Source organism: Fukomys damarensis, unplaced genomic scaffold (genome assembly GCF_012274545.1).
Source record: "Fukomys damarensis isolate Sample0158 unplaced genomic scaffold, DMR_v1.0_HiC HiC_scaffold_12, whole genome shotgun sequence".
Classification (NCBI taxonomy): Eukaryota; Metazoa; Chordata; class Mammalia; order Rodentia; family Bathyergidae; genus Fukomys; species Fukomys damarensis.
Window position 1 is genome coordinate 55556861 of NW_022900924.1, and position 27420 is coordinate 55584280.

General features: G+C 51.9%; 1 protein-coding gene and 2 long non-coding RNA genes across 6 annotated transcripts; all 3 read left to right on the forward strand.

The window, feature by feature from the left end:
- Positions 1–451: 451 nt before the first annotated feature.
- Positions 452–3139, forward strand: LOC104862394. 3 transcript variants are annotated; one of them, XR_780296.1, is made up of 5 exons: positions 452–685; positions 912–1167; positions 2110–2245; positions 2656–2806; positions 2904–3139. It is a non-coding gene; the product is annotated as an uncharacterized LOC104862394 (long non-coding RNA). The 3 variants fall into 3 exon arrangements; XR_780294.1 differs by having other exon boundaries at positions 452–1167; XR_780295.1 differs by having other exon boundaries at positions 452–1167; positions 2132–2245.
- Positions 3140–3370: 231 nt separating this feature from the next.
- On the forward strand, positions 3371–7989 carry LOC104862395. 2 transcript variants are annotated; one of them, XR_780298.3, is made up of 7 exons: positions 3371–3483; positions 3793–3895; positions 4532–5466; positions 5571–6277; positions 6774–6874; positions 6968–7207; positions 7337–7989. It is a non-coding gene; the product is annotated as an uncharacterized LOC104862395 (long non-coding RNA). The 2 variants fall into 2 exon arrangements; XR_780297.3 differs by lacking the exon at positions 7337–7989 and having other exon boundaries at positions 6968–7285.
- Positions 7990–22824: 14835 nt separating this feature from the next.
- Positions 22825–24230, forward strand: Xcr1 (X-C motif chemokine receptor 1). The gene has a single exon (XM_010624385.2). The coding sequence runs from the start codon at positions 22825–22827 to the stop codon at positions 23824–23826; it is 1002 nt and encodes a 333-aa protein (XP_010622687.1). The 3' UTR covers positions 23827–24230.
- Positions 24231–27420: the final 3190 nt, after the last annotated feature.

A 27420-nucleotide genomic window follows, 5' to 3' on the forward strand; every position in this document is an offset into this window, starting at 1 on the left:
GCACCAGAAAAGACTTAAGGTCTGGGAGAGTTTTCTAATCATTGCAGAACATCCAGAATACCTAAGTTCTCTCCCTGACTGTTTTTAAGGTATCAGGAGGAGAGTTTATTGGAGGGATGACCTGGGGAGCATGTGAGGCCATGACAAGAAGTCTGTACATTTAAGCAGCTGTGTGGAGTCCTGGAGACAAATCGCACCTGCCTGTGTTAACACCGTTAACACTCACCCAGCACCTGGGGAGGGCCGAGTCCTGGGACTCCTGGGCCTGGGACCCGCCTTTTTGCCTCTGCTATGTGGGGGCCACACTGCAGGCGCTGTCCCAGCTATGTCCCTGTTGTCCCTTCAGGTGGGAACAGCCTGGAGGGCTTCGGCCGCAGGCTACTGAGCTTCCGGTGACCGTTCCCGCCTCCTCGCGGGGACCCCTCCCCCCCTCCCCCGCAGAGCTCAGGGCCGGGCCTGAAGCCCCAGAGCAGTGTCTGCAGCAGCTGCTGTCTCGACTCTGCGGTGGGCCCTGGCTGCAGACAAAGCCACTTCACAGGGTGGGCAGCGGCTGCCACCACCACGCAGCGGCTTCTCCCCATCCTGCAGTCCTGTCCTCAAGTCAGGGAAGCAAACTGGAGAGGCAGGAGTGACGGCTCTGCTCCAGGGTCATGCAGCACCGAGCGCTTCCATCTCGCTTTCTGCGGTAGTGGTGTCTGTTTGGGATGCTTGATAATTCTCTCATTGTGGGAAATTTCTCTCCGTCTGTGGAGCGCCCCCTTCCCCTTCCTTTGACCTCCTTATCTCCAAAAAGCCTACCTATGTCCTACCATCTCTCCTTTATTTTACTCTCATTTATTTATATTTTGGGTTTCTTTAATAAGAGAAACCTTATAATATTTAATCTTCTGAGTCCGACTTATTTCACTTAGCATCACGGTCTACAAGTGACTTGAACTCATCTTTCGAGCGTTTTGATGATCGCCCTTTCTTAGTGCCCCCTGGGCAAAGCACGATGGCACCGCCCCCACCAGGCTCCCAAGCCGGGCACCTGAGGCCCCGCCAGCCGTGGTCGAAGCCAGTCTCAGCCACGCCTCCGGTGATAGCAGACCTGGGGACAGCTTGACCTCACCCGCCATGGAAGACCCTGCTGAGCACCCCGAATCCCTGCCCGCAGAAACGGAAGCGGTCAGTAAACGTTTGTCTCTTGAGCCCCCGAGGGTTGAGGTCACCCCCAACAGCTGTGTGGGAAACGCCCTGGCACCAGTGGCAGATGGAGCCTCGGAGATGCACAGCCCCCAGGCGGGCCGCAGCGGAGCAGGGTGGGGAAGTCCTCGTCCTGTGACACCCCGACCGCGCGAAGAGAGCGCGGTTCTGTGCCATGACTCAGCAGTCCCCTGCCTAGCTCCAGAGCAGGGGCCCTGAGGTGCAGGCACAGGCGGCACTGCCCAAGCCACCCTGGCCTCCCTGGGGCCTGGACAGATTACGGCTTCTCTGACCAGAAACCCAGGGTCGGGACGGTGGCAGAGACCCTTCGCTGCCCCTTGCTTGCGGCTCCAAGATTCAGAGGGTGAGTCCGGGGCCCTCACCAGCTCCACGTGTGCCACAGCTGGACCCTGGAGCCACAGCTCTGGGTCGGGGCACGGCGCCACTGGACTTGCGCCTCGCAAGGTGGACTCACCCTTCACCCATGTGGAGTCGTGCATGCTGGCCATCACACCGATGGTTTTCAAGCTGGGTTCCTTGGAGCACTAAGGTTCTCCAGTGACCTTGGGGTTTGTTCTTGGGAAGAGTGGCTACACCAGCACCGTCTGATAAAAGTGCAAAAGTGAGGCACGTATGCGGTTTTAATTTATAAGTAACTACATCATTAAAAACCTAAGAATAGGGCTGGAGCTAGCCTGGCAAGCTCAACGTCCTGAGTTCAATCCCCGGTACCGGGGGTAAAAAAAATCTAAGAATAAATAGATAGAATAAATTTTAAAATATCTCCAGTCCAACGCCTAAAGTATCCTTTCAACGCATGGTCAGTGTGTTACACGCACTAAGACAGCTCACATTCTCTTTCTTGTGCTAAATCACATTCTCTTTCTTGTGCTAAATCTCCGCCTGCCTGGGCTGTATTTGAAGACACTTCAATTCTGGCAACCAGGGAGGAGGAACTCAGCCTTTAGGAAGAGACGACCGCCCTCTGGAGGGAAGGAGGGGAACTACATGGGAGGCCTGGAGGATTCCCCACCCCCACCCCAGCAAGGGGCAGAGCACGGTGGGTGTGCGTGCCCTGGGCATGACAGACCTGGACCCCGGTGCCCTCCCCGGATCTGGGGTGACCTGGCCACTGGCCTTGAGCATCTCCTCCTCCCGGGGCCTCCCAGAAGCCCGCTGTCCGCTGGGAAGGAGGCCGGGCCGGGCGGCTGCGTGCGCAAGGCCCCGGAGAGAGAAAAGGCAGGCGGGGACCCTTAGGGTACAGCTGTGCACCCCTCCTGCCCTGGGAGCCCGACCCAGCCGCCAGGTGGGTGCAGCAGGTGACTCCTAGTTGAGCCTCGCCTGGATTTCGAGCCCAGAAAATCGTGAGCTAAAACAAAGCGCTGCTGTTTTACGCTGCGAAGTTTGGAGCGGGTCTGCAGGGGGCACCGGACGTGACGCGAACGTGGCATTTGCCTGCCCACCTTCTAGGCTGTGTGGAGATCGAATGAGATGAACGCCCAGCTGGTCGCAAACGCTGCTGTGATCGCAGGGACGCCGATGCCGCCCGTGACCCTTACTTCTCCGTGATATGGGGACCCTGCCTAAGCAAGCTGTTTCTGGGAGTGACCACTCGGATCCAGTAAGACCCTAACCAGAAATGCGGGCACGGAAGGCCGGTGTCCCAGCCACAACGACGTGCTCACAGAGTACTTCTCTTTTAAAAATTATTATTCAAGTGTCGACAGACAATCGCAAGACTCGTGGAGAATCTGGGGACCGCAGATATACAAGCCCGATTTGAGTGACATCCTTGTGCCTGACCGGGCGCCCCTGGGGGACAGGAAAGGGACGCTGGACACCACCTGGGAGCCAGGAGCCCGGTTCCTGCGGGTATCCCGGAGCCTGGATGGCTCAGGGGCGCTTGGGGGCTGCTCCCGGAAACCTGCAGGTGTGAGGCCTCCGGGCCCGGCCCCGGACCGCAGATATACAAGCCCGATTTGAGTGACATCCTTGTGCCTGACCGGGCGCCCCTGGGGGACAGGAAAGGGACGCTGGACACCACCTGGGAGCCAGGAGCCCGGTTCCTGCGGGTATCCCGGAGCCTGGATGGCTCAGGGGCGCTTGGGGGCTGCTCCCGGAAACCTGCAGGTGTGAGGCCTCCGGGCCCGGCCCCGGGCCCCCAGGCTGGGCGCTCGCTACTCTGCAGAGTCGGATCCCAGGGCGGGCCCAGACTGCATCCCGGATAAGCTTCCCCGGGCCCCACTGTGAGGAAGGAGGCACTGCCCCAGGACACCCAAGCTGGAGGCTTGGCCAAAGGTGCAGGTTTGGGGTGCAGACGTCACCGTGACAGCTGAGCCGGGTCTGAGGGAGGGTCCTGGGGCAGACGAGAGAGAGGGGGGATAAGCCGGACTCCCCGGGAGGCGTTTCCTGTGAGGTCAGCTCCTCCCAGGGCTGAGGCCACAGGACACTGGCTGCAGCTCCCGGGGGGCCAGCCTGCTGGGGGACCCTTGTTTGGGCGGTGTGGGCACCTCCCTCCTTCCCAAGGAAGCGGGTGACCCGTTCAGGGGTCAACTCCACCCCGTGACTTTGCAGCTCTCGGTCTCCGTAACCTCCTGTCTCTTTCAGCTCCTACCCAGAGGGGTGACACACGGCGCCTGGCCCGTCCACTGCGTGAGATACGTGTTTGTCCCTCCTGCATCTGGGACAGCCGAGTGCTGGACGCCTTCCGGTTTGGCTTCCCTGATGGGGGTCCCTGGGGAAGGTGGTTTTGGCCTGGGCCGAGGCTCCAGCCCTGGCTGCTGGGGTCGCTTGAGGGGGGGTGACTTTTTAAAGCTCTGTTCGTCGCGCAGCACTGCCAACCTAATGAAATTGAGATCTTTGTGTGTTTTTGAAAAGCCCAGCACCTGTGTTTACTTGACATAAATGACGCTGTGCTGGAAATACAGTACTGATACAAGTACTTTTTTTTCATTATTGATTGGTACTTTCTAAGTATACATGAACAGTGACATTCATCTACTTGTACCTTTACATGGTGTATCTTGGTTCTTATTTTTACCCCATGCCCCTGCCCTCCTCACAAGTATATTTTTTAAACTCAGCACAATATTATATATATAATATATGTATAGCAATATACTGTTCAAGCTGGGTGTGGTGGTGCACACCTGTAATCCCAGCACTCGGGAGGCTGAGGCAGGAGCATCGCTGTGAGTTCGAGACCAGCCTGGGCTACATAGTGAGTTCCCGGTCAGTCTCAACTACATGGTGAGACGCTGTCACACAAACAAACAAACAAAAAAACAAGACACTGTTACAACTGTGCCATGTATGAGTGTGCTGTGTTCCATTCCTGTTTCTCTAGTGACAGACACCTAAGTGGTCTCCAGCGCCATGAGGTGTCCCGCTCAGTTTCTCAGGATGAGGAAGCCAGGAGGGGAAATGCCAGGTGGTAGCGACCTTAACTTCTCCTCCTCCTCCTCTTCCTCCTCTTCCTCCTCTTCCTCAATTTTGAGATGATATTTTGCTACCATAAGTCACTAAGTTGCCAGGCTGGACTCAGACATGTGATCCTCCGGCCTCAGCCTCCCCCACAATGCTGAAATCACAGGAATGTGTCACCCTGTGCCAGCTCATGTGCCTCAGTTCCTGATGGCTCCCAAAGCCCTGGGAAGCACTCAGCAGAGGCGCAGGCTGGGGTGCGGAGGGTTGGGGGACTGACCCTCCGCCACCCAGCCAGTCATCAGTGGAACCCGGATGAGAATGCAGGCGTCCTGAGCCCTCCTCCAGGTTCTGCCCGCTGTGGTTCGCTGGGCCCAGAGTGCGGCTGGAAGAGATGGCCTTTCCCTAGTCACAGCATCCGGTGTCCGGGAGAGATCTGGGAAGGGTTTGGTTTTTGTTTTGCTTCTTTAATCACCTTTACTGAGTTTTAATTAGCACATAATAAAATGCTCCCCCTTCGGTGAGTATTTCCAGGCGTCCACACCGGTGTCACCACCGTGCCGAGCCTGACTCAGGTGTGTCTGGGGCCGGTGTTGGACTGGATCGGTCCTTTCCCGTCTCTGCGTCCAGTGCGTGTCCTTGGAGCTGCTCCGCAGTGCTGAGGTCCTTGTGGCCCGGGCCTTGGGCGGATCCGGTGGGGGTGCTCGCGTCCCCGGCTCCCACTGTGGCCTCCAGGGCCCTCCTGGTGCCTCAGCCTCGCGGATGAGGTCGGCATGAGGTCAGCATCTGAGGCCGCGCCTGGGCCATGGTTGTGTTTCCGTGGATCCCCGACTCCTACAGCGGTGCGGGGTCAGCAGGGTAAGCACCGCCCGCTGTGCCCGGGATGGCTCTGCCGTGTGACAGCACAGAGTGCTATGCTGTGTCTCATTTTTACTTTGTTTAATGTGCTTTTATCTCCCTAGAGGCTTTACCCGACCCTCGGACTGTTGAAAGGATGCTACGTCGTTTTCAGTCTCTCACGTGGTGTTGATCGTCGAGCCCAGGAGTCTGCTGTGGCTGTCATTTTCCCTTCGTTTCTCCTGCTGCTGTGGGCCAGAAGGAGAATCCGCACCACTGTGGAATGACAGAATACCGGGCTCTGCCACTGCTTGTGCTGACACAAAAGTACATGAAAACGCACAGCCACAGGCGTGCACACACGGGCACACACACGGGCACACACACGCGTGCACCAGGGGTGCGCTCCACTCACACCTCCTCAACACAACCTGAAGCCGCTTGCAGACCCGATGGTAAACAAGAAGCAGGAAGAGGAAGCTCTTGAGGAAACGGCCAACACCGCCCCGCGAGAATGAGGCCGAACCAAAACCACGGTGGAAATGTCAGCGCTGAGGTGACACATTGCAGCATGGCTTGCGGCGGGCAGGTCGCGTTTATTGTAACTGGGTAACCTGAGTCCATCCCGTCCCTGGTCCCCAGCCCTGCTGCCCCATTTTAACACTGCCAATCAAGCCAATCCTGCTGTGGAAAACTGAAAGGAGAAAAGACACTGAATTTACTACGACAGAAGGAAAGCCCAGGAACTAAAGATGTATTAAGAAGAGAGAGCCGGGCGTGGTGGTGCACACCTGTCATCCAGCACTCGGGAGGCTGAGGCAGGAGGATCGCTGTGAGTTCGAGACCAGCCTGGGCTACATAGTGAGTTCTAGGTCCGTCTCAACTACATAGCGAGACCCTGTCTCAAAAACAAAATGAGAGAGAGAGAGAGAGAGAGAACACAGCAAAGTAATTCAGTATCTGACAGAATGTAATGCCCTGCTCAGCTGGTGTGTGCTGACCACGGAAAAAGTGTCTTTCTATTTCTATGCAAAAATATAAACATACAAGGATTTTAGGAAGTCTCGCCCACCTATCTGAGAAGCATCTGATAGCTTCATTTTTCATATTTAAATCCCCCTGGAACCTCAGCGAAGACAGCTGTACCCCACAGCACCATCCTAGGCTCCTCGGGCAGCGGCTGAAACATGGGCCTGCATCTTGGGCTCCAAGCTCCAAATGACTAGAGTGAGGCAACTTCACGGCCCCACTTAAGCCAAGGGCACCCAATCCTGAGACCGGGATTCCAACCCCAAACCTACTGACACTGTGGTAATTCTCTTTTATAGACGATTTTTCAGTTTCGAAGAATTCCTGGCCTCTCCTCCCAGCCGTGAAAACCGAAAAACGTTTTCCAGACACTGCAAAATTCCCAGTGAGAGCCACTTAGGTAGACCTATGTGTCGGGAGCAATTCTACATGATTTCGGGGAGAAATGGTTTCACAATTATATTATGATTGGGCCTCGTTTTCCTGCCTACAGGACGGCTATCACAGGTTGACACAACTCCATTTCCGCCTCCAGTCACAGCTGAGACCTCAGTAATCCCATGGTGCTCCGGGGCAGGAGTGCATCAGCCGAAGACGTCCTGGGAAGAACAAACTCCTCATCAACATAAGTTCCTCATGACCTAGGATCTTCATCTGCGTAAATTCCTCATTGTCCTAGGACTACGTTCGCCACCTTCTGAGTCATCTGTTACTTCTGATGTACCAAATAAAGGTGTGGCGAGCTTGGAGCCTTTCATCTTTGCTGCCCCAGAGCAGCATTTATCAAGCCCAAAGCTCAGCATCTTGTCTAAGTCTCCTCTCCTTTCTTAATTAGTTCTCTTTGTGCTGTTGTGGCTCACAGGAGACCAGGACTCACTGCAGGAGTTCCTGTAACGTCCCCTTTCCCTGTCCCTACACCTACGTCTTTATTTCCTGCTTTGGACGCCAAAACGAAGCCACGGTGCCTCCGGCTGTGGCGGCCATCTTGTGGCCGTGAGGAACCAGCGGGAGCAGAGCCGCGCTGCGCCTGGAAGGAGAGGCAGAAGGAGCCTTGGCTTCTGCTGCTCCAACCCTGGCATTCACTTCCTTTTGTGATGAGTTCCGTTAAGCGAACCCAGCTGTGGCCCCTGCCGTGCCTGCCCAGCTGTCCCACCTAATGGCATTTGCAGTCACAGGTCTGTTCCGCGCCCGTTTTTCCTCCTCTTCCTTCCTCGCCTGCCCCCGCTCACTGCTCAGGACTTAGCTCTGTACCCTCTCCGGGAAGTTTTCCTGGAGCCCCCCGTGTGGTCCCCACACTCGGACACACACCCAGGACGCAAGTGACCAGAGGTGCCCTTGAGCAGGGCTTTGGACCTCTGCAATGTTTTTCCAACATTTCTATCAGCTCTTGTTTGCAGCCCGTGATGTTACATTCACCTAGGGGGCAGGTACATGAGCTAAACAGAGCTTCTCTTTCTTACACCTCTCCCCACCACCTTGGTCTCTGGACCCCTTTTCCATTTGCAAAAAGATCTATCTCCCTATTTCCTATGGTCTATTTTTTTTAAAAAATTATGCTTTGGGTTTGTCCTATAAAAGAAGTTCTGTAATATTTAAGCTGGTGTGTCCGATTTATTTCACTTAATATGATGGTCTTGAGGAGCATCCATTCCCTATCCACGACTCCAGTTTATCCTTCTTTATGGAAGCGTAGTAGTCCGTTGTGTATAAATACATTTCTTTATCTGTTTGTCTGTTGATGAGTACAGGTCACTTCCAAGTAGGAAAAGGCAGCCTTCCTCACTGCTGCTGGGAGTGTAAACTGGTACAGCGACTCTGGAAATCAGTAAGATTTCTCAAAAAAACTCAAACAGAAATTCCATCCAATCCAGCTGTTATTTGGTGACTTTTCCCAGGCCTGGGCACCAAAGCCACATGTGACTGAGTAATCAACCACCGGTTTCCAGGCAGTGGGAGGCAGCACTCTCCAGCACTCACTGGGTGCTCTTCTAAAGCCCTAGCTGGGGTTCATTATTTAATTTTCACAGGTTGGCGCCGCTGTGATCTGGAATGCAGGTGGAGAAACTGAGGCACCAGAACCACGTGGATACTGACTCTCGGAGCCTGGTTTGAACCTCGGCAGCCTCACACCAACACCCATGGCACTAACCTCTAGGCTGCCTGATCCTTGTGGGTGTTTTGTTTTGTTTTTGTTTTTGTGGTACTGGGCATTGAACTCCCTGAGCTACTTCCCCGGCCCTTTTTACATTTTTACCTGAAGATAGGGTCTTGCTAAGTCAACAAAGAGCCCAGAGTTGGACTAGAACCTGTGATCCTCCTGCCTCAGCCTCCCAGAGTGCTGGATACAGGTGCGCACCACCAGGCCCTGCTCACTGCCTGAGTCCCCCTGACCACCCAGACACTCCTGACACCCTAAGACCTGTCTCCCTCCTCGCTCCTGTGTCCACAGGTCTGCCTGGGCCCTGGGACAGTCCCTGTCATGGCGTCACGCCGCGCTGCCCACGTGGACTTCCTGTCCACAGCTGTCTCCGGTACCCCCGTCTCTCTGTGTGATGACGCTCCCTTCCCCTGCTGGGAACCCTGTCACCTCCCCTGTCCCCCACCAGGCACAGGAGGGGCGTGAAGAGAGGGAGTGAGCACGATCACAGCGTACGTTCTGTTTTTTGTTTTGTTTCATTTTGGTTTTTCAGTAGTACAGTAAAAGTCACATGACTGCGAGTCCCCCTCGGAATCCTCCCCTCACTTTGATTTTTGTTTATTTGTTTTGGTACCGGGCCTTGAACTCAGGCCCTTGCGCTTTCGAGGCAGGTGGCGGAACCACTGAGCCACACCCCCGGCCGACCCCGCCTCGCTGTGAGCACACCCATCCCCTCATCCTCACCTCTCTGCAGCAGCTCTGCAGTCCTCTTTCCTCAGCGTCTTTCGCTGTGCTGTCCTGGCTCCCTCCGGGTCCTGCATGGATTTAAAACGTTGACCTGTGCCGGTCACTTTACTTTGGGAAGAGTCAGAAGTCACACGGTGCCAGGTCCGGTGAATGAGGCGGACGAGGACACAGCGCTGTGTTTTACGAGTCGCCTTTCCGTGGGATGGCGCTCGGCGGCCGCAGTCACCGTATTTTTGATCTCACCTCATACAGACCCTCAGGAAGGAGGACTCCAGAGCCGCTGCAGGGAGTGGCTGAGAGGATGGGATGAGCATGTCCGAAGCCAGGGGGATTTTGAGGGGGTGCCTGGCATTGTGCTTTTTACTGTAACAATCTTTAAAGTACAAACATTCACATTTCCAATCCCATCAGTATTCTCCAGGACCTCCGTCCCCTCCCTCAGGCCCAGAGCCCACGGCCAGCAGAGGCCTCAGGATTCTCAAGCCACTTCCTTAGGTGCCAGCGGGAACCTCCAAGGGGTTCCACACTAACTCTGGGCACTTCGGCACCCACCCCTGCGTCAGGGACCCTTCCCCAGCGCTTCCAGCAGGCTGGGTCCCCCGTAGGGCTCTGCCCCCTTCCAGGCTTCACCCAGAGAGTAAGGCTAGCGTGGGGCTGGGACAGCCCAGGCAGGCCCCGTGCCCGGGCCTGGCCTCGGGGGTGACAGCGGTCCTCACAGGCAACAGGCTGCGGCCCAAGCCCGAGGGCTGCCTGTGGGGTGCTCCGGTGGCCCAGAGCAACCGCGCCGGGCTTAGCCACAGGTGCGGGGGCCTCTTTGGGCTGCAGATGCAGCGGAGGGACAGAAGACGCCTCTCTCCTCACCGCATCAAAGGGAAGATGCCGGTGAGGTCTTGGAGAGCTGAGGTGATGGGCGGCTGAGGGGGTGAAGACGCGGTGTGGGGATTTCCCCTAACCAGCGTTAGCTGTTTTCATGAAGAGGCGTGGAAAGAAAAACCACTTCATGTCATCTCAGGATCGCGTGACTCCAGAACTGGGGCAGCTCTTGTCTGGGTAACTGCTCTGTGTGGCATCATCTGAAGCTCCAGAGGCCGCTGAGCTGGCGGATGGGCTGGTGCTGTGCCTGGCCCTCGGCAGGGAAGGCCGGCGAGCTGGGCTCACTGGGCCACACCAACGTGGTGGCCTCGTGTGTCACACACGGTGGCTCAGAGCACTGAGAGAGAACATCCTAAGGAACCCTAGGCTTCCTAGAATGGAGAAGTCTCAGAGTGTCCCTCTCACCGTGTCCTGCTTAGGTCAAGCAGGTCACTGTGAGCAGCCTGGATTCCAGCACAGTGGAGTTGGACTTCACACCTCCATGGGAGCAGTGGCTAAGGTCGGCCACCATATTTAATCTCCCACACTGAAGACAGCAAGGGAACACTCAGAAGGTTCCTTGGGGGTTTTCCCTCTATGCTTGTGCGCTGAGTCCTTGGTGTGAGCCCACCACTGTCCTAGGCACTAGAGGTGGAACGAGGAATAAGACAGAGACGCGGCTCCAATCATTGTGGAGATGACCATCTAGAATATTCTGACAAGCCTATGGCACGCGTGCCATGGCGGGCTGTTTGTACCATTGAAAACTCTAAAAGGTTCGCCATCACCGTCCTAACACAGTTACCTCTGCCTGGCACGTGGTATGCATTCAACAGATGCTGGTGTTGTGCCCAAGTTGCAAAGTCCCCAAAGACCACCAAGGAGTCAGGTCCGACGCAATTGCAAGAGGAGTTTACTGCAAGCTCGAGCCTGGACTCTCGGGTGTCACCATCACAGCGGCTTCAGACCGAGAGCCCAGATCCAACTTTGAACCAAGTTTATATAGGATTTTTCTGTTACTATTTTTAGTTTTCCCTTATCATCAAGGGGCATCGGGAGGGCACATTGGAACGTGACCTAATGCTTACATTCGCAAAATTATCATGGGGTGCTGGGAGGGGTGGAGATGTCCTAAAAGAGGAACTGCAATTGTCAAAGCACAGAGAAACTGCCACATAGAATGGAAACTATTACATAGAATGGAATTTTTCACAAAGGAACTTTTATATTTACTCTATCCTGGGTAAGGGGTTTGGAGCCCACCATGACCTGGAAACTTGGTCCTCACACTGGTTCTTGGTTGTACGATTATTAAATCATCAGTGGATACAAATTTTGCCATAAGGAGGTGAATACTTTGAGAAACGACATGGTGAAAAGAAGACAGTCAAGAAACGGAAGAAAGCCCGACCTGCTTAGGAGGGGGATGCTCACCTCTAGGATGAACAGGAGTGAGCTAGGGGGAGGGAGACGCGACAGAGGGGAGGCCAAGCGGGCGAGGGCGGTGCGCATGCAGTGAGACCGGCAGGTAGCACAGGGACACACCATTCAAGGGTCTGAACTGGGCGACTCACGTTTGTCCCTTTAGGGCCACCTTCCACCATGTCCACCCTGCCTCAGGCTCCTTCTGACGGCTGGCCTGTCTGGGCTGCTTCCACAGGCTCCCTGGCCTCGTTTGCCTCCTGGCTGGCACCAGGAGACGGTCCCAGCAGGGATTCAGGTCTGATGGAATCAGGGGCAAAGAGGCCGAAATATTAATTTCCCCCAGGTTCCTCCCTGCTGGGCTGGGGAAGAGGAAGTGATGTTCTGGCTGCCAAGGGGCAAGCAGCATGGCTCAACCGGGTCCCTTCTGCCATGATGTTTCTGCTTTGGAGCCAGCTCACCATGGGCCAAATCCTCTGAAACCATGAGCCTAATAAACCATTTCCCCCTTGAAGTTGTGGGTGTCAGGTATCTGGTCCCCACGGCAGGGATACTGAACAATGCACACATGCTCAATAAAAGAAAAACAAATCAACTTTGGTGGAGAAATTAGTCATGTGCATTCAGATCTCGGAGAAGTAGGAGTGAAAAGCAACTAGGCATCCCTTCCTCTTTTGGCTAGAAGTGGGAAATGGCCTGTGTAAGCTGCTTAGTATATAGAAGTAACAGTGAAAGTCCTTAGCCTCCTGTTCCTGGTGCTGGAATCAGGAACTAAGATTTTCCTTCAGAAATCAATTAGCAAACATAGTAGGCACGACTGACTCTGCTGGGACTGGGCTCTGGCTGCTTATGTGTAACACAGCTGAGTTTGGGGACCCATCTCTCCTTCCAAGCACAATGAGCAGCCAGGGGCAGCGGTCACAGTTCTGTCCCCTAGGAGAATGTCCTCACCTCCACCTTTCGGGGAAGGCCCAGAAAGCAACCGTAACGCCACAGCTGACACTCTTGGGTAGCGCTCGTCCATTACGCAGACTCATCTGTAAACCAGACGCGAGGTTTTCTCTTCCCCACTAAACCAGTCTCAGAGAATTCTTTCTGAGATACAAGTGCAGGCGGAGAGAGAGAAAGCAGTATGCTATGACAAGGCCCATGGGCAGGTGGGCCTGGCCTGCACTGGCTTCTTGTCCCTAAATATTTCAGTGTGCCCTTCTAAGGATAGCAATACTCTTACACAGCCCTTGAAACCTCCTTGAAGGTTTTACTGACACCACGATAAGCTTTAGTTAACTCAGTGTTGACATAATGCTGTTGTCTAATCTGCTTTCCAAGAGTCTGGTTTCTCCAGGTCATCGATCGCGTGCTGTGTAACACCCCACCCAGAGCAGGACCCAACGTGGGGCCGCACGGTGCACTCCTCGCCTTGTCTCTGCTTCCTCGGCCTTCTGAGTCGGTTGCTATTGCTGTTTTGACGTTGAAACTGCTAAGGACTAGAGCTTCTTTCCCTTTTTGAGAGCACACATTCACTTCAGGAATTTCGCATCATCTTCATATTCAGGACATATCCCTACCTGGCGTGCTAAATAAAACATGCTGTGTCCATCTCCGAGATGTCACACTTCATCTTTTCAATACTAGTTAATATTATTTCTGCAGCTAATAAATGCTGTGAGGCCATGCAGACACCTTGCCTCTCATCTGACTTCCACATTTAGCCTTCGGTGATCATCTTGACAACGATGGATGCACAGGTCTTTACCACCCAAATCTCCATCCACATTTATCTGGTAGCTTCTGACACTTTCTTGTGGACAGAGCCTATTTATTTACCTACATATTATCAGTATGGAGTCATGGGCTCCTATTTTTTCAATTTGGGTCACTGATTTTGATGAACGATTCCACACTGACCTTGTGACTTTATCACCTATTCAATAATAATAAGATTAAGCCGGGGATTTAGGTCAGGGTTCCACCACCTGCCTCACAAGCCCAAGGTCCCGAGTTCAATCCCCAGTACAAAAAAATGAATAATAATAAGAAAATTAAATTCCCAAAAGCACTCAGGGGCACTGGTGACACACGGTGACCTTCTCAGAGCCACATGTCTCCATGAGTCCCTACTTCATATTCTCCTCCAGACCTGCCTCTGCCCTGGGCTCTGGAACACTGAGGCCTCAAGCTCTCCCGCCTGACATTGCCAATGAAACCATGCTAACCTCAAAGTCCAGTCCACGGTGCCCTGAATACACACACACACACACACACTCATCAGGACCTCAGCCCATGTCCTCCTGTCCCAGAGGCAGGTGGTGGCTGAGGTGTCCGAAAGGCCTCAGCTGTAGGCATCAGCCAGGCAGTGAGGATCTTCCCTGCCAATCTTCTGTGGTAGACTTGGCCCGAGAGCCCCCAGAGGCCTCGCACTGCTCCCCAGGGAATCACTGCACAGCCAGGCCAGGCGACTCCCAAAGCTGTGGGACCTCAGAGGTGACAATAAGCTCATGATTGGTCCCATCGGGTGTGGGCTGAGGCTCAATCAAGCGTCTTGAACTTGGCTGATCCCATCAGACCCTGAGGAACTGGAGACCTGGTACCAGCTGTTTCTGTCCCCAAGGCCAGTTACTTCCTGCCAAAGGGCCCACACTCATGCTGGGGCCAAAGATCTCTGAGGCCTCTTCTGAACCATGGATCCGGCCCACAGAAGGGCTGAGACCCTAAGTGTGGCCACAGTGGCCCTGTCCACTGTGGTCTCGCAGGACTGGACTTCCACTTCCTCATTCCAAAATTTTTGCCCAGTCTACACAGGTTTCTAGAATTTTCTGTATCAGGCAAGAATATGAATATTTTTCATATTGAAATCAAATATGAGGAATTATGAAAACCTTAGTTTCAGACTGTCTCATCAAATTTAGGGAATAAAACATCTGCTGGACACTTGTTATATGAGCCTTCACAGTGTCACTTACCTTGACAGAGAGAAGTTACACACACACACACAACTGGACAATCTGTAGGGTAAATGCCAATCTCAAAGTAATATAAAAGTTTAATCAAAACATTATACTCAGGCCAGCCAGGCATGGTAGCGCATGCCTACAATCCCAGCACTCAGGAGGCTGAGGCAGGCAGACTGCTGTGAGTTCAAGACCACCCTGGCCTACACAGTGAGTTCCAGGTCAATCTCAACTACACAGTGAGACCCTGTCTCAAAAAACACAAAAAAACATTATACTGGGGCCGGGGATTTAGCTCAGTGGTTCTGCTGCCTGCCTCACAAACACAAGGACCCAAGTTTGACTCCTGGTACCAAAAACAAACAAACATTATACTTCTGGTTTTCCTTCAGACTTACCAGTAATTTAAATGTTAATAACATCTGATTTGGAACATGTACATGGAAGTAGGATCTTTTGTACATATTTGGGGAAGTGTAAATAAACAACCATTTCAGAGGACAACCTGATTACAGCTACAAAAATGCAACGTTCACGTCTCCTATGACCCACTTATCCTCCGCTTCTAGAAGCCAACCCACAGAAATATCAACACCAGCACCCTGAGGGTATACATGCATAGACGCTCCCAGTGGCACCGTGGTAGCTTTAAAAACTGGAAGCCAACTGGACACCTATTCAATGGAGAAATTGGTCAAATACAACATCCTAATACAGCGCAATGATTTTCAGCTCTTAAAAAAAATGAAACAGACTTAGACATAGATGCCTGTGCCATTTTGTGTAAATAAAATAACCAGGGGGGGCCAGGGATTTAGCTCAGTGGTTCCCACGCCTGTCTCACAAACACGAAGTCCTGACTGAGTTTGATCCCTGGCACCAAAAAAATAAAAGGATAGCTCATTGTGCATAGAATAATCCTATTTTTACAAGAAAGATTTACGCAATTGTTTGCATTTTAATATATTAAAAAATGTAAAGATTTACACAAGTGTAGAAAACGTCTGGAGAAATATAATAAACTGAATTGCTAGATATGGAAGGGCTCCAGTGTCAGCTCCAACATGTAAATACCTTGGAAGGCATCACTCCAGTCTCACAATAAGAAAAAAGCTGAATAATCTGGGTGTGATGGTGCCCGCCTGTGACCTCAGCACTCTGGGAGACTGAGGAAGGACAATCACAAGTTCAAGGCCAGCCTGAGCAACTTAGTGTCTTAGGGAGATTATGTCTCAAAATAAAGAATAAAAGTTTTTTCAAAGGCCTAGGAAAAAGGGGGAGACTCATTGTGAAGGCCCTGGGAGCTCAGTCCCCAGGGCTAAAGAAAGGAGAGGGAGAGGGAGAGGGAGAGAGAGAGAGAGAGAGAGAGAGAGAGAGAGGCAGGGAAATGCTGAACAAACTAAAAATCAATTTCCTTCTTTAGATCAATCGGAAATTAGAAATCATAGACAACCCACCACATCAAAAACTAGATTAGCTTACCTGAAGAAAAAAAAACCCACAAAACTATTTCAAATGATGCAGAGAATGCAGTCCACACAAGTAACTATCATTTCATGTTTTCTTAAAAAACTCAACAAACTGGGAATAGAAGGGAAATTCCTCAAGATGATAAAGGCCATACATGAAAAACTCAGTTAACAATGGGTTTGGTGATAAAAGATTGGAAAGTTTCCTGCCAAGATCAGGAACAAGACAAGGCCGCTGACTCACAGGACTTCTATGCAGCACAGCCCAGGGTGCTCCAGCCGTATCAACAGGCAATAAAAAGAGCTAACAGGAGGCACCCAAGCAGAAAGGAAGAAGTAAAATGACTTGCACTGACCTGAGGGTTCCAACTTCCACCCGCTACGCCCAACACTCATTTTCTTCTGTTGTAGTAACCATCCGAGTTGGCGTGAAATGTGATCTTGCTTTACCCTGGCAACTAATTATAATGAAGACCCTTTCATGAACCTATTCGCCATTTTATGTCTTTGGAGAAAAGTCGACTGGAGTCCTTTGCCTGCTTAAATTTTTAAATTTTTTCTCTTTGTCCATTTTTAATTGGGTTGATTGTTTCATTGCTGTTGAGTTCTAGGGGTTTTTATGTATTCTGGGTATTGATTCCTTATCGTAGAGATACACTTGGCAGATATTTCCTCCCATTCTATAAGTTGTCTATGAAATTTTAAAAGAGATCAGCAGGGTAAATATATAAAACTAAAATCTGGTTTTTGTGAACAACATTAATGAAACTAACAAACCTCTAGCCTGGCTAACAAAGAAAGCAAAGACTCAAATCACTAGTATTGGAAATGAAAGGGGAATATGACTACTGACCTCACAGACTAGGATAATCAACAAATATAAACAACTCTGTGCCTACCAACTTCATAACTTCGATTAAATGGACCAATTTCTTGAAAAATATGAACTACCAAACCCTACCTAAGCATAAATATGAATCTGAATACCCTGTATTTATTTTTTAAATTGTATCAGTAATTGATAATAATGTTCCTGAAAAAGAAAGCAATGGACTCAAACAATTTCACAGGTAAATTTAAGAAAGAAATGATGCCAATGCCCTACAAACGCTCCCAGTAAAGGAAAGCAGAAAGAACACTCACTAATTCATCTGCGAGGCCAGCATTACCCTGCTACCCAAATTATACAACATTACGAGGAAGGAAAAGTATAGGTCAATAGCTCTCAGACATAAATGTGAAAAGCCTCAAAAATGGTACCAAACAAAACCCAAAAATGTATTAAGCAAATTACACTCATGACCAGTGGGACATATTCCAAGCATGAAAGTCTGGTTCAAAATTGAAAATCAGTTAAAGTAATCTACCACATCAGCAAGTAAAGAAAACTCCTATTATCATATCAATAGATGCAGAAAAATCATTCAACAAGATCCAATGCTCGCTCGTGAAAAAAGATACATAAAATTTGAAATATATTGAAGCTTCTTTAATTTGATAAAAAACATTCAAAACTTCAAGATCTAACATAATTCTTAATAATGAGAAACTAGATTCTTTTTCCTTAAGAATAGGAATGTGGGGGCCAGGGATTTAGCTCAGTGGTCCTGCCACCTGCCTCGCAAGCGCAAGACCTGAGTTGGATCCCCAGTACCAAAAAAAAAAAGAATAGAAATGTGGTAAGGCGGTCCGCTCTCACTGCACCTATTCAACAAAGTACTGAACATGTAGCAAAGGCAGGAAGACAAGGAAAGGAAACAAAAGGTATACAGACTTGGACAGAAGAATGTAAGTCTCCTTGTTTGCCAATGGCACTATTCTCTCTATATAAAGTCACAAAGAATCAATAACAACAATAAAAATAATAACTCCTGCAATTTGTAAGAAATTATAGGAAACCCGCAAATACAAAGTCAATATACAAAGAGCATTGATTTTCTGAATATAAGCAAATGAACATTTGGAATTTGAAATTATAAACATTAATGTTTATATTGGCACCAAAAATTGAATGCTTACACATTAATTTAACAAAATATGTAAATGCCCAATATGAAGAAAACTGTAAGACTATGAAAGATAAAACAATGTCTAAATAAATAGGGAGATCCATCAAAGATAAAAGACTTACTATTATTAAGATGATAATTCTTCCCAACTTATCTATAGCTTTAATGCAACTCAATCAAAACTGAGTAGGTTGTTTTATAGGTGTCAACAACAAACTGATCTTAAAAGACTTAGAATAGTCAACATAAAATTGAACAAGAAGACCAGAGTCAAAGGCCTAGGACGACCAAGATGTAAGACTTAATATAAAACTAGAATAATTAAGATATCGTTATATTTGCCGGGGATTTATCTCAGTGGCACTGTACCTGCCTTGCAAGTGCAAGGTCCTGAGTTTGATCCCCGGTACCAAAAGAAAGAAAGAAAAAAAAAAAAGGACAGTGTTATATTGACAAAAGAATATAAAAATTGACTGGCAGACACACTAGACAGCCCAGAAATAGGCCCATGCTAATTAAATCAATTGGTTTTTAATAAAGCGGTAGAAATAAATGAACAGGTAAAAGGGAAATCTTTCCAACAAGTGAGGTTGGAACAATTGTACATTCACACAAAAAAGAACTTAGCTATAGATTTTACATCTTTCACAAAAATTAATTCAATAAGGACCTAAATCTAGAAGCAAAAGTATAGAACTTCTAGCAGCTAATATGAGGGAAAAAAATCAAGACAACCTTGGATTTTTCAATGAGTTTTTAGATCCAATACTATACAAGTTAAAAATAACAGGTTGGACATCATTAAAATTGGGAATACTCCTGAAGGAATGAGCAAGATAAGTCACATACTGGAAGACAACGCTTGTAAAATACATATCTGATGCAGAACTTTTATCTCAAACACATAATACAACCCTCTTAGAAGGAGCGAAGGAAAACAAAACAACTGAACTTTAAAATGAGCAAAATTCTGAGCAGACGCCTTACCACAGATGACGCACAGATGGTGAAAAACACATGCAAAGATTCTCAGCATCATATATCCTTACGGAGTTGCATGATAAAACCCTGAGATAGCTGTGCATGCACTTTGGAAGGGGCCTTTCCTAGCAGGACTGGCAGGGTGGGACCGGAACACACATGGGAGTGCAAAACCAGCCAGAAGACAGCGTGCCAGTTTACTACAGCTCAACACAGCCTTGTCATGTAATCCATCAGTCGTACCTCCGGTGTTCTACTCAGCGGAGCTCAAAACTCATGCCAAACAGAAATCTCACACAAGAACGTATGATCTGTAAAATCGCCTTTTATACATAGATGTATACGGGTTTCCACAGTATATGAAGTATGTTCCATAGCTGCTTAGAAATGGTAGCAACCAGGATGTCCGTCTATAAGCAAAGGAATGTTAAGACGCCTGTGGTGTCTCTGTGCAGAGAGACTCCAGGGATGCAGAAAAAGCATTTAACAAAAACGCGACACCCTTCCATGATTTAAAAAATATATATATATAGGAAACAGACAAATTAGGAATAGAAAGTAACTTCGCCCTGAGATGAGAAACGGCCAAGGATGTCCAGTGTCACCACTCATATCTGGAATGTTACTTTTGTTTCTGACCAGGGCAGGTGGGGGGTACCTAGACCAGGAAGGGAGAAGCAGAGCCGTCTCTGTAGACAGACGCCGCAGGACGCCTGTGAGGAGCTGTGGGTTCAGGTGAGCGCCCTTCCAGGCACCCTACACGTTTTGCAAACTCTCATTTTAATATCCTCTGCCGGGGTTCTTGAGATTTGGCGGCATAGAGCCACTGGCTTGGCTGGAATGGAAGCAAATTTCTGAGCCTACCTCTAGGTACGGCTTCACCCAGCGGTTCCCAAAGAACCTGCATTCTTTCTTAGGGATCAGGCCTGTGGACCATACTTAGACTATAACTGACGTTTAGAATGTTCTTCTTTTCCTTTTGCTAAGGAAGTAGAGGGGTTTATTTGACAACAAGCCTTTCAGAAAATTCATACTGTCGGCGGTTGTACAATTTAGAGCTGTGTTTCTCATTCCAAATTATGTCATGGCCCAGAGAGCAAAATTCACTCTGTGGTCACTGAGGCTATGGAGAAGGGAGGAGGAGGAGGAGGGGTTCACCAGCCAAGGGAACCAAGCCCCAGAATGAGACTTGAAGAGGGATGGGGTTCGGCACCACTGTTCTTTGCATCGATTTGTAATTCCTTTTGTGTCCTTTGGACAGCTTCTTTTTCTTTACTGAGATTTCTTATTATTCCATTTAGTATGAATATACTTCGGGTTATTGGGTGTGTGTGTGTGTGTGTGTGTGTGTGTGTGTGTGTGTGAGAGAGAGAGAGAGAGAGAGAGAGAGAGAGAGAGAGAGAGAGAGAGACCAGGGATTGATCTCAAGGCCTTTGAACTGAACTACATCCTCTCCTTTATGTTTTATTTTGAGACAGGTTCTCACTAAGTCACTGAATTGCTCACGCTGGACTTAAATTTATGATCCTCCTGTCTCAACCTCCCAGAGTGCGAGGATTATAGACGTGCACCACACAACCGGCTGTGTTTCATTATTTTCTTGAGCACAGTTATAATAGGTGCATTTTAATCTTCACTTGAAATTCCAGCGTGTGGCCCATCTAGGGTTAGTTTCGCCATTGTCTTTTCGTTTGAGCAGAGTTCCGTGTCCCTCGTGTGCTGAAAGATACCAGACTGCATCCTGTGAGCGCTGCGGTGTGGAGACCCTGGGCTCTGCACCACTCCTCTGGAAAGGGCCAAGTTGTTCTGGACACTGTTGTTGTTGCTGCTGTAGGTGTTGTCGGAGCAGGACTATCCTGTCAGGCTCAGATTCCCAGCTGTGTCCACTGAGGGAGCAGCGGCTCGCTCTCGGCTCGGGGCTCTGTGTCTCCTGTGCCCGCCGGCCCGTGTCTGGCCCCAGTGTTGCTCTCGCTCTCTAACGCTTTCCCTTCTGTGCTCCCCTCTGCCTTGCCAGCACTTCCTGTGATTGCCTCAAACCTGGCCACCAGCTCCAAGGCAGAAAAACATGTGAACCGGGAGCCCTCACCCCGCTCAGGTCCTGCCTTCAACCCGGCGCCACAAAACTGGCGACCTCGCCCTGCTTTGGGTAGCTCAGCACCTCGCCCACCGCCCCCAGAACTTGTGTGGGTTTTAGTCCAGGACTCACAGGTCTCATTTGTTTCTCCAAATGTGAAGCCTGTTTGGCTGCCCAGGAGTGTATGCAGTCATTCCCGGGAGTGAAGCCCAGGGTGGTCTACACACTAAATAACGCAGCCCTGGGTGCCCGGGCTCACCCAGATGCGTGGCGGGTCCACGGAGTCAGCACAGCGCCGGGCGCAGAGTGGCGGTGGGACCCCGTCCTCCCTCTCCAAGCCTCTGTGGAGACCCCAGCCCTCCCGGCCACTCCCTCCCTTCTCCGTCCCCAGCCGACCCCAGGCCTCTGCACTCAGCGACGCCCCAGTCCTGGCTAGCAGGCGGCGGCTGAGTGGGGCTCCCCGGACCCTCAGAGCCCCTGTCCCTGACCTCCCAAGGGGCCTTGGGACATCGTGGTTGCTGACGTCCGTGACACGCGCTAACCCCAGCTCTCCGTCCTGAGCGCGGCTCCTCCATGCTAGTGGGGACTCGGTCTCCGGGACTCTCTGTCCACCGGAGGAGTCGGAGTCAGGGGGAGGGTGCTTCGCCGGCGTCCTGCCGAGGTCCATTCCCCAGGCTGCTCCTGGACACAGCAAGGGTTCCCATCTGACCCAGCCATCAGGGTTCCTGCCCTCGACTGGAGGGAAAGGGAAGAAAGCAGGGAGGGCCGGGCGGGAGGCACAGTGACTGCTTCCTGGACATTTGCTGAAGACATGGAAGAAGGACCCTGAGATCCTTAGCCACTGGCAAAGGGGAACCTGAGGTTCTCGGGGTTAAATAACTCCCCAGCGTCAGTCTACAAGGAGAAAGAAGGCTTAGTACAGAAGGAAATCAATGCACTGCTTGGAAGCTTAGACAGAGGATCACAAGTTCAAGCCCAGCCTGAGCAACTTAGTGATTTAGCAAAACTGCCTCAAAATTAAAAATAATTTAAATAAATTTTAAATAATTTAAATTAAAATTTTATTTTATTTTATTTTATTTTTTAATTTGGGGGGATTGAGATAGGGTCTCACTATGTAGTTGAGATTGACCTGGAAAATTGGGGGTCTAGATAGGGTCTCACTATGTAGTTGAGATTGACCTGGAACTCACTATGTAGCCCAGTTTGGTCTCAAACTCCCAGTAATCCTCCTGCCTCAGCCTCCCATGCTGGGATTACAGGCCTGCGCCACCACGCCCGCTTAAATAAACATTTTTAAAAAATATTTTAAAGGGCTAGGAACATAGCTCACTAGAGTTTAATATCCCCAGTAAAACAGAAAAAGAATGAAAAGAAAAACATTATAAACAATTTGCAGCTGATGCATGGGTCATGATTTTTTTTTTCTTGTACCAAGGATTGAAACCAGGGCCTTCTCACTGAGCCACATCTCCGGCCCTTTTTTTATTTTTTATTCTAAGACAGGGTCTTACTAAGTTGCCCAGGCTGAGCTCCAACTTTCAATCCTCCTGCCTCAGCCTCCCAGAAGGCTGGATTACCAGCACACACTGCCACACCCAGCTGACCTTCCTTTTTGGCCCCTAGAGGTCTCTTATCCCACACCGAGCTTTCAGCTCCACCTGCCTGTCCTTGCAGACACGCCCGGTGTCCCAGCTGCCCAGTCCGGATGGAGTCCTGGGGCACCCCTGAGCCCACTGCCTATTTTGATTACGACCTCGGGAGCCTCCTGTGTGAGAACAAGGTCTTCACGTTCGCCACCTTCACCACCACGGTGCTGTACTCTCTGGTGCTGCTACTCAGCCTGGGGGGCAACAGCCTGGTGCTGTGGGTGCTGGTGAAGTACGAGAACCTGGAGTCCCTCACCAACCTCTTCATCCTCAACCTGTGCCTGTCAGACCTGGTGTTCTCCTGCCTGCTGCCAGTGTGGGTGTCCACGTACTACTGGGGCTGGGTGCTGGGGGAGCTGCTGTGCAAGGTGCTCAGCATGACCTTCTCCGTCAGCCTCTACAGCAGCGCCTTCTTCCTCACCCTCATGACCGTGCACCGCTACCTGGCGGTGGTGAGGCCCCTGTCCACACTGCGCGTCCACACCCTCCGCTGCCGCGTGCTGCTGACTGCCGCTGTGTGGGCGGCCAGCGTCCTGTCCTCCATCCCTGAAGCCATCTCCCACGAGGTGATCGAGTCGCAGTGCACCTACGCGCAAATGCGGGGTCTGCTGGCCTCCGTCTACCAGCACAACATCTTCTTCCTGCTGTCCATGACGACCATCCTGTTCTGCTACGTGCAGATCCTCAGGACCCTGCTCCGCTCCAGATCCAAGCAGCGGCCCCGGACGGTCCGGCTCATCTTCACCATCGTGGTGGCCTATTTCCTCAGCTGGGCCCCCTACAACCTCATCATGTTCCTGCAGACACTGGTGAGCATCGGGGTCATCCAGAGCTGCGAGACCAGCCAGCGGCTGGAATTCATGGTGCTGGTCTGCCGCAACCTGGCCTTCTCCCAGTGCTGCTTCAACCCGGTGCTCTACGTCTTTGTGGGGGTCAAGTTCCGCAGGCACCTCAAAAGTCTCCTCCAGCAGGCGCGGCCGTGCCAGCCTCAGGTGCCCAGCCCAGCCCCTTTGCTCCGGTCCCCAGGTGCCTTCACCTATGAGGGTCCCTCCTTCTACTGAGGGAGGGGGTGGCACATGTGCAGGTGGGCAAGGCGCTCGGAGGGGGACAGGAGCAGTGGAGCTGCTACCGGTCACTGCAGAGCGGGAGGGAGAAGGACCTGTGGGTCTGGGGCCCCTCTGAGGGAAGGTGACTTCCCACCTGGGCATCGGCACTGCCACAAGGGACAATGCTTCTGCACGCGCACACAGCGCTTATCCCTGCTTGATCTGCAGCTCCTAAAACGTGCAGGGCTCCCAGGAAAGGGGCTGCTTTTGAGCCGTCAAGTCAAGCTCAGTGAGTGTGACCACTGCACGGTGCAGGTGGCTTCGGGGACAGTCTCCCTTCCCTGGCCACATAGTTGCCCAGCCCATCTGTCCACTTTAGTGGGGACTCAGTGACTGCCTGAGAGATCAGAGTAACCACATCGCCCCAAAAGCACAGGGAACCCTGATCCCCAACACCTCTAACTGACTGCAGCTGGCTCTCTATGTGGGCTGCAGATTGTAGCAGACATTCCTGCCCAGAACAAGCGGGCTGTGAGGGGCATCTGCTCCTTGCTTTCCCTAATTCAGCTGTACTGTTTTATATCAGGAGTTAGACTGCAGCGCTACGTGACTCAAATGGGCGTGTCAGGTAGCAGAGCTGGGCTAGCATTGCTCCTTTGCTAGTGGCCGTCACTGAGGCCTAAATCCTGTTCTGGGAAGTGGCAGGACCCTGCTGAGTTACATGCAGCTGAGGTCAGCGTGAGCCCAATTAAAATCCTGTCCCCTGAATGATGGCTCCTCACTGACCTATAAATTGCTTGCTAATTGCACCCGGTGCCAGTATCAGTTTGCTGTATCCGAGCAAGATAAGCAAGAAAACTCCCCGACAGCCCTGTTTCCCCTCACACCAGCTGTTCGGCTGTAATTCACTGGAGGCCTTCCAAGCAAGACCGGCGTCCTACTCCTTCCCACGGTCGTATTCAATAAATACTGGATGATTTGGGAGGCCTCTGTCTTTGTTACCTAGAGCAACACTGAGCAGTCCTAAGACCCAGCTCCTCTGTGCCTCGTTTCCCGTCTTTATTCTTCAATTGCCTTGGGCTGTCGTGGCTCGCAGGAGACCAGGACCCACCGTGGGGCTTCAGGTAATGTCCCCTGTCCATTCTCTAGACCAGATCGTGGCACCTAAACTGGTCCTTAAATCTTTAGTTCGTAAGTATTCCATTGTAGGCACCAGGGCTGCCTTGTGCACTAGGTATATTTAGAGGCCTTGAAGACGATCAAGCTATGGGTCCGACTCCAGGTGCCAAGAGTGCAGCCCGAAGGCCCAGAAGGCACCTCCTGCAGTGCCTCATCCCTTCCAGGTGGAGGGGAGCGCACTTCACCCCATCAAACCGTGCTGCTCCTGCGGGCTTCCCTACCCCACGCTCCCCACGCCCCTCTCGGAGCCAGCTTTCCCCTCCGTCAGCCCCACCCCAAGCCAGGTCCCACACTGCTCCCCGACACCTTCCCTCAAGCTCTCGCCCATGCCTGGCAACTGTATTGCGAAATGCGCTTGATCCCACCGTGTTTTCCTGCTGCTCCTGTCCTCCACGGCCAGGCTGACCGGGACCTTCAAAGCCCTCCTCAGCAACTCACTGCTTGCAAACGCCTTAGCAAGCTTCTCTGGGCCCCACCATCGGTGCCAACCACCTTTTCCACTCGTATTCCACCCTGAGGCCCCCGCCCAAGCAGCTTCAGATCCGACCACAAGAGACCCCGGGCTTCTCCGGGCACCTTCTGCCTGTCTCCTGCCTCTCGTGGTTGTCGTGCTGTCACATGGGCTGGAGCGCTGGTCGTCCTCCTCCCTAGCTCCGCTGAAAGACTGGGACCTGAAGGAAGTCTCCTCATTCTGAAAGTTGGAAGGGAGCTCTTTGAGTCACTGTGGCACCCTGCTGTTCCCTCTCAGTAGTATCTGTCACGCTCCACCTTGGGCCACGGTTACTCACACGCGCGTCTTATGTCCTTGTGCTGTCCCACGGCGGCGGGGAGGAGCCTGACCTTGAGCCTGGGGTAAAGGCCCCAGGTTGCCTCTCCCTAAACATTAACCTCTCCTTCCTCGTCCACACTCTCGAGCGCGTTGCCAGTCCCTCTGTGGCTTTGCTCTCCCTTGCCTCCTAGCTGTCGTCCAGGAGGCTTCCTCGGGCACCGTCCCAAAACTTCACACCAAGGGCACAGACACAAGCTGCTCTCTGAGCCTCACGCCACCAAGAGCCGGGCCTGATATGCGAGCCTGACACAGCTCAGAACCGAGAATTTGGAAATCCGCCCTCACAATTCTGACTCGTACCTCCCCACACTAGAAACATGAACGCAGAGACCCCGCCGCCCCATGGGCAGGACCTCGTAGGCGGAAGTCACCCGTGTTATTTGATGAGGAGGCTTCTCACACGGCCTCAGCCGTGGCCTGAAGATCTTGGGAAGCATGTTCCCCCTCAGTCCCGGGGCAGCCCCGTCCCCTGAGTTGTCCTGGGTGGCGACCTGTCCAGGGAAGAGCTGGGTCTGCCTTAACCGAAAGCCAGTGGCAGCTGCTGGAGAGAACTGAGTGGCACCACAGTGACAGGACCCAGGGGCTTGCCCACCCCAACTCGGCACAAATGCAGAAACTGTGCAAGGGAGGAGACAGTGAGGTCAGAGCCCCGCCCGGACGTCCTCGCCAAGCTCATCTGCAAGCACCTTTAGATCACTGCAGATCTGTTCCACTTTTATTTAGAGGCCAGGCTGTCCCGAGAGCAGAGGGCAAAGGGGCCCGGCTCACACACAAGTGGAAACAGGCTGGCTCGCTCGCTCGATCACTGACGGGGCCCTTTGAGAAGCTCACTCCTCCCCTTCCCACCCTAATCTGTGCCTCCCAAGGTGCTTCCTAAGTATTTCTTCAACACGTCTCCCTGGGTGCCTTTCATTAGATGCCATCCTGGCTGTCTCCTGACATTCTAACCACGTTCCAGCATCCCCGATAGCACTTCCGATCCAATCTTGAATCAGGAGTCTTCTGTTAATTTCATTCCCCAGGTGGCCAGGGGAAGAGGCACAAAGACAGCTATGAATAGGAAGACAGACAGCAAGGTCCCTGCAGAGGGGGACAGGGTCACAGGGACCTGGCACAGCCTCCACTGGCCCAGCCTCCTGCCTTCGTCCGCCTGCTGAAACCCTGTTCCCTGCAAGACCTCAGCCTCACAAGCTGTCCCCACCCGGGTCAAAGACAGGTGCCCTGGGCTCATGGCTGCAGACCACTTGTCACTCCGCAGCAGCCCCCGAGGAAGCTCCTCCGTGCTCCCCGGAAAGACCAGAAGAGCGGAGCCTGTGGCCAAGCCCAAAGCAGCCAGAGTGGCAGTCCCTGGAGGCCACACACCCGGTTTCCAGAACCTTCCTTGGTGCTTGGCAACGATTGTGGCTGCCTGAGTGGGGACATCAGGACCACCCTTGGGCTCCCTCGGCCTCAGTCTCTTCTCACACCTGCCGACAGCACATCCTCGGGGGAGCCTCCAGGGCCCGCCCGGCGGGCTCCTCTACTCAGGGGTCCAGCAGCCCGTCTTGCCCCATCACTCGGCAGGAAGTTCTGTTGAGCTGATGACTTTCTTTTGGGAAACC

What these genes read in the sequence shown, in the direction of transcription:
- Xcr1 (XM_010624385.2), top strand. Translation starts at nt 22,825, where the DNA reads ATGGAGTCCTGGGGCACCCCTGAGCCCACTGCCTATTTTGATTACGAC.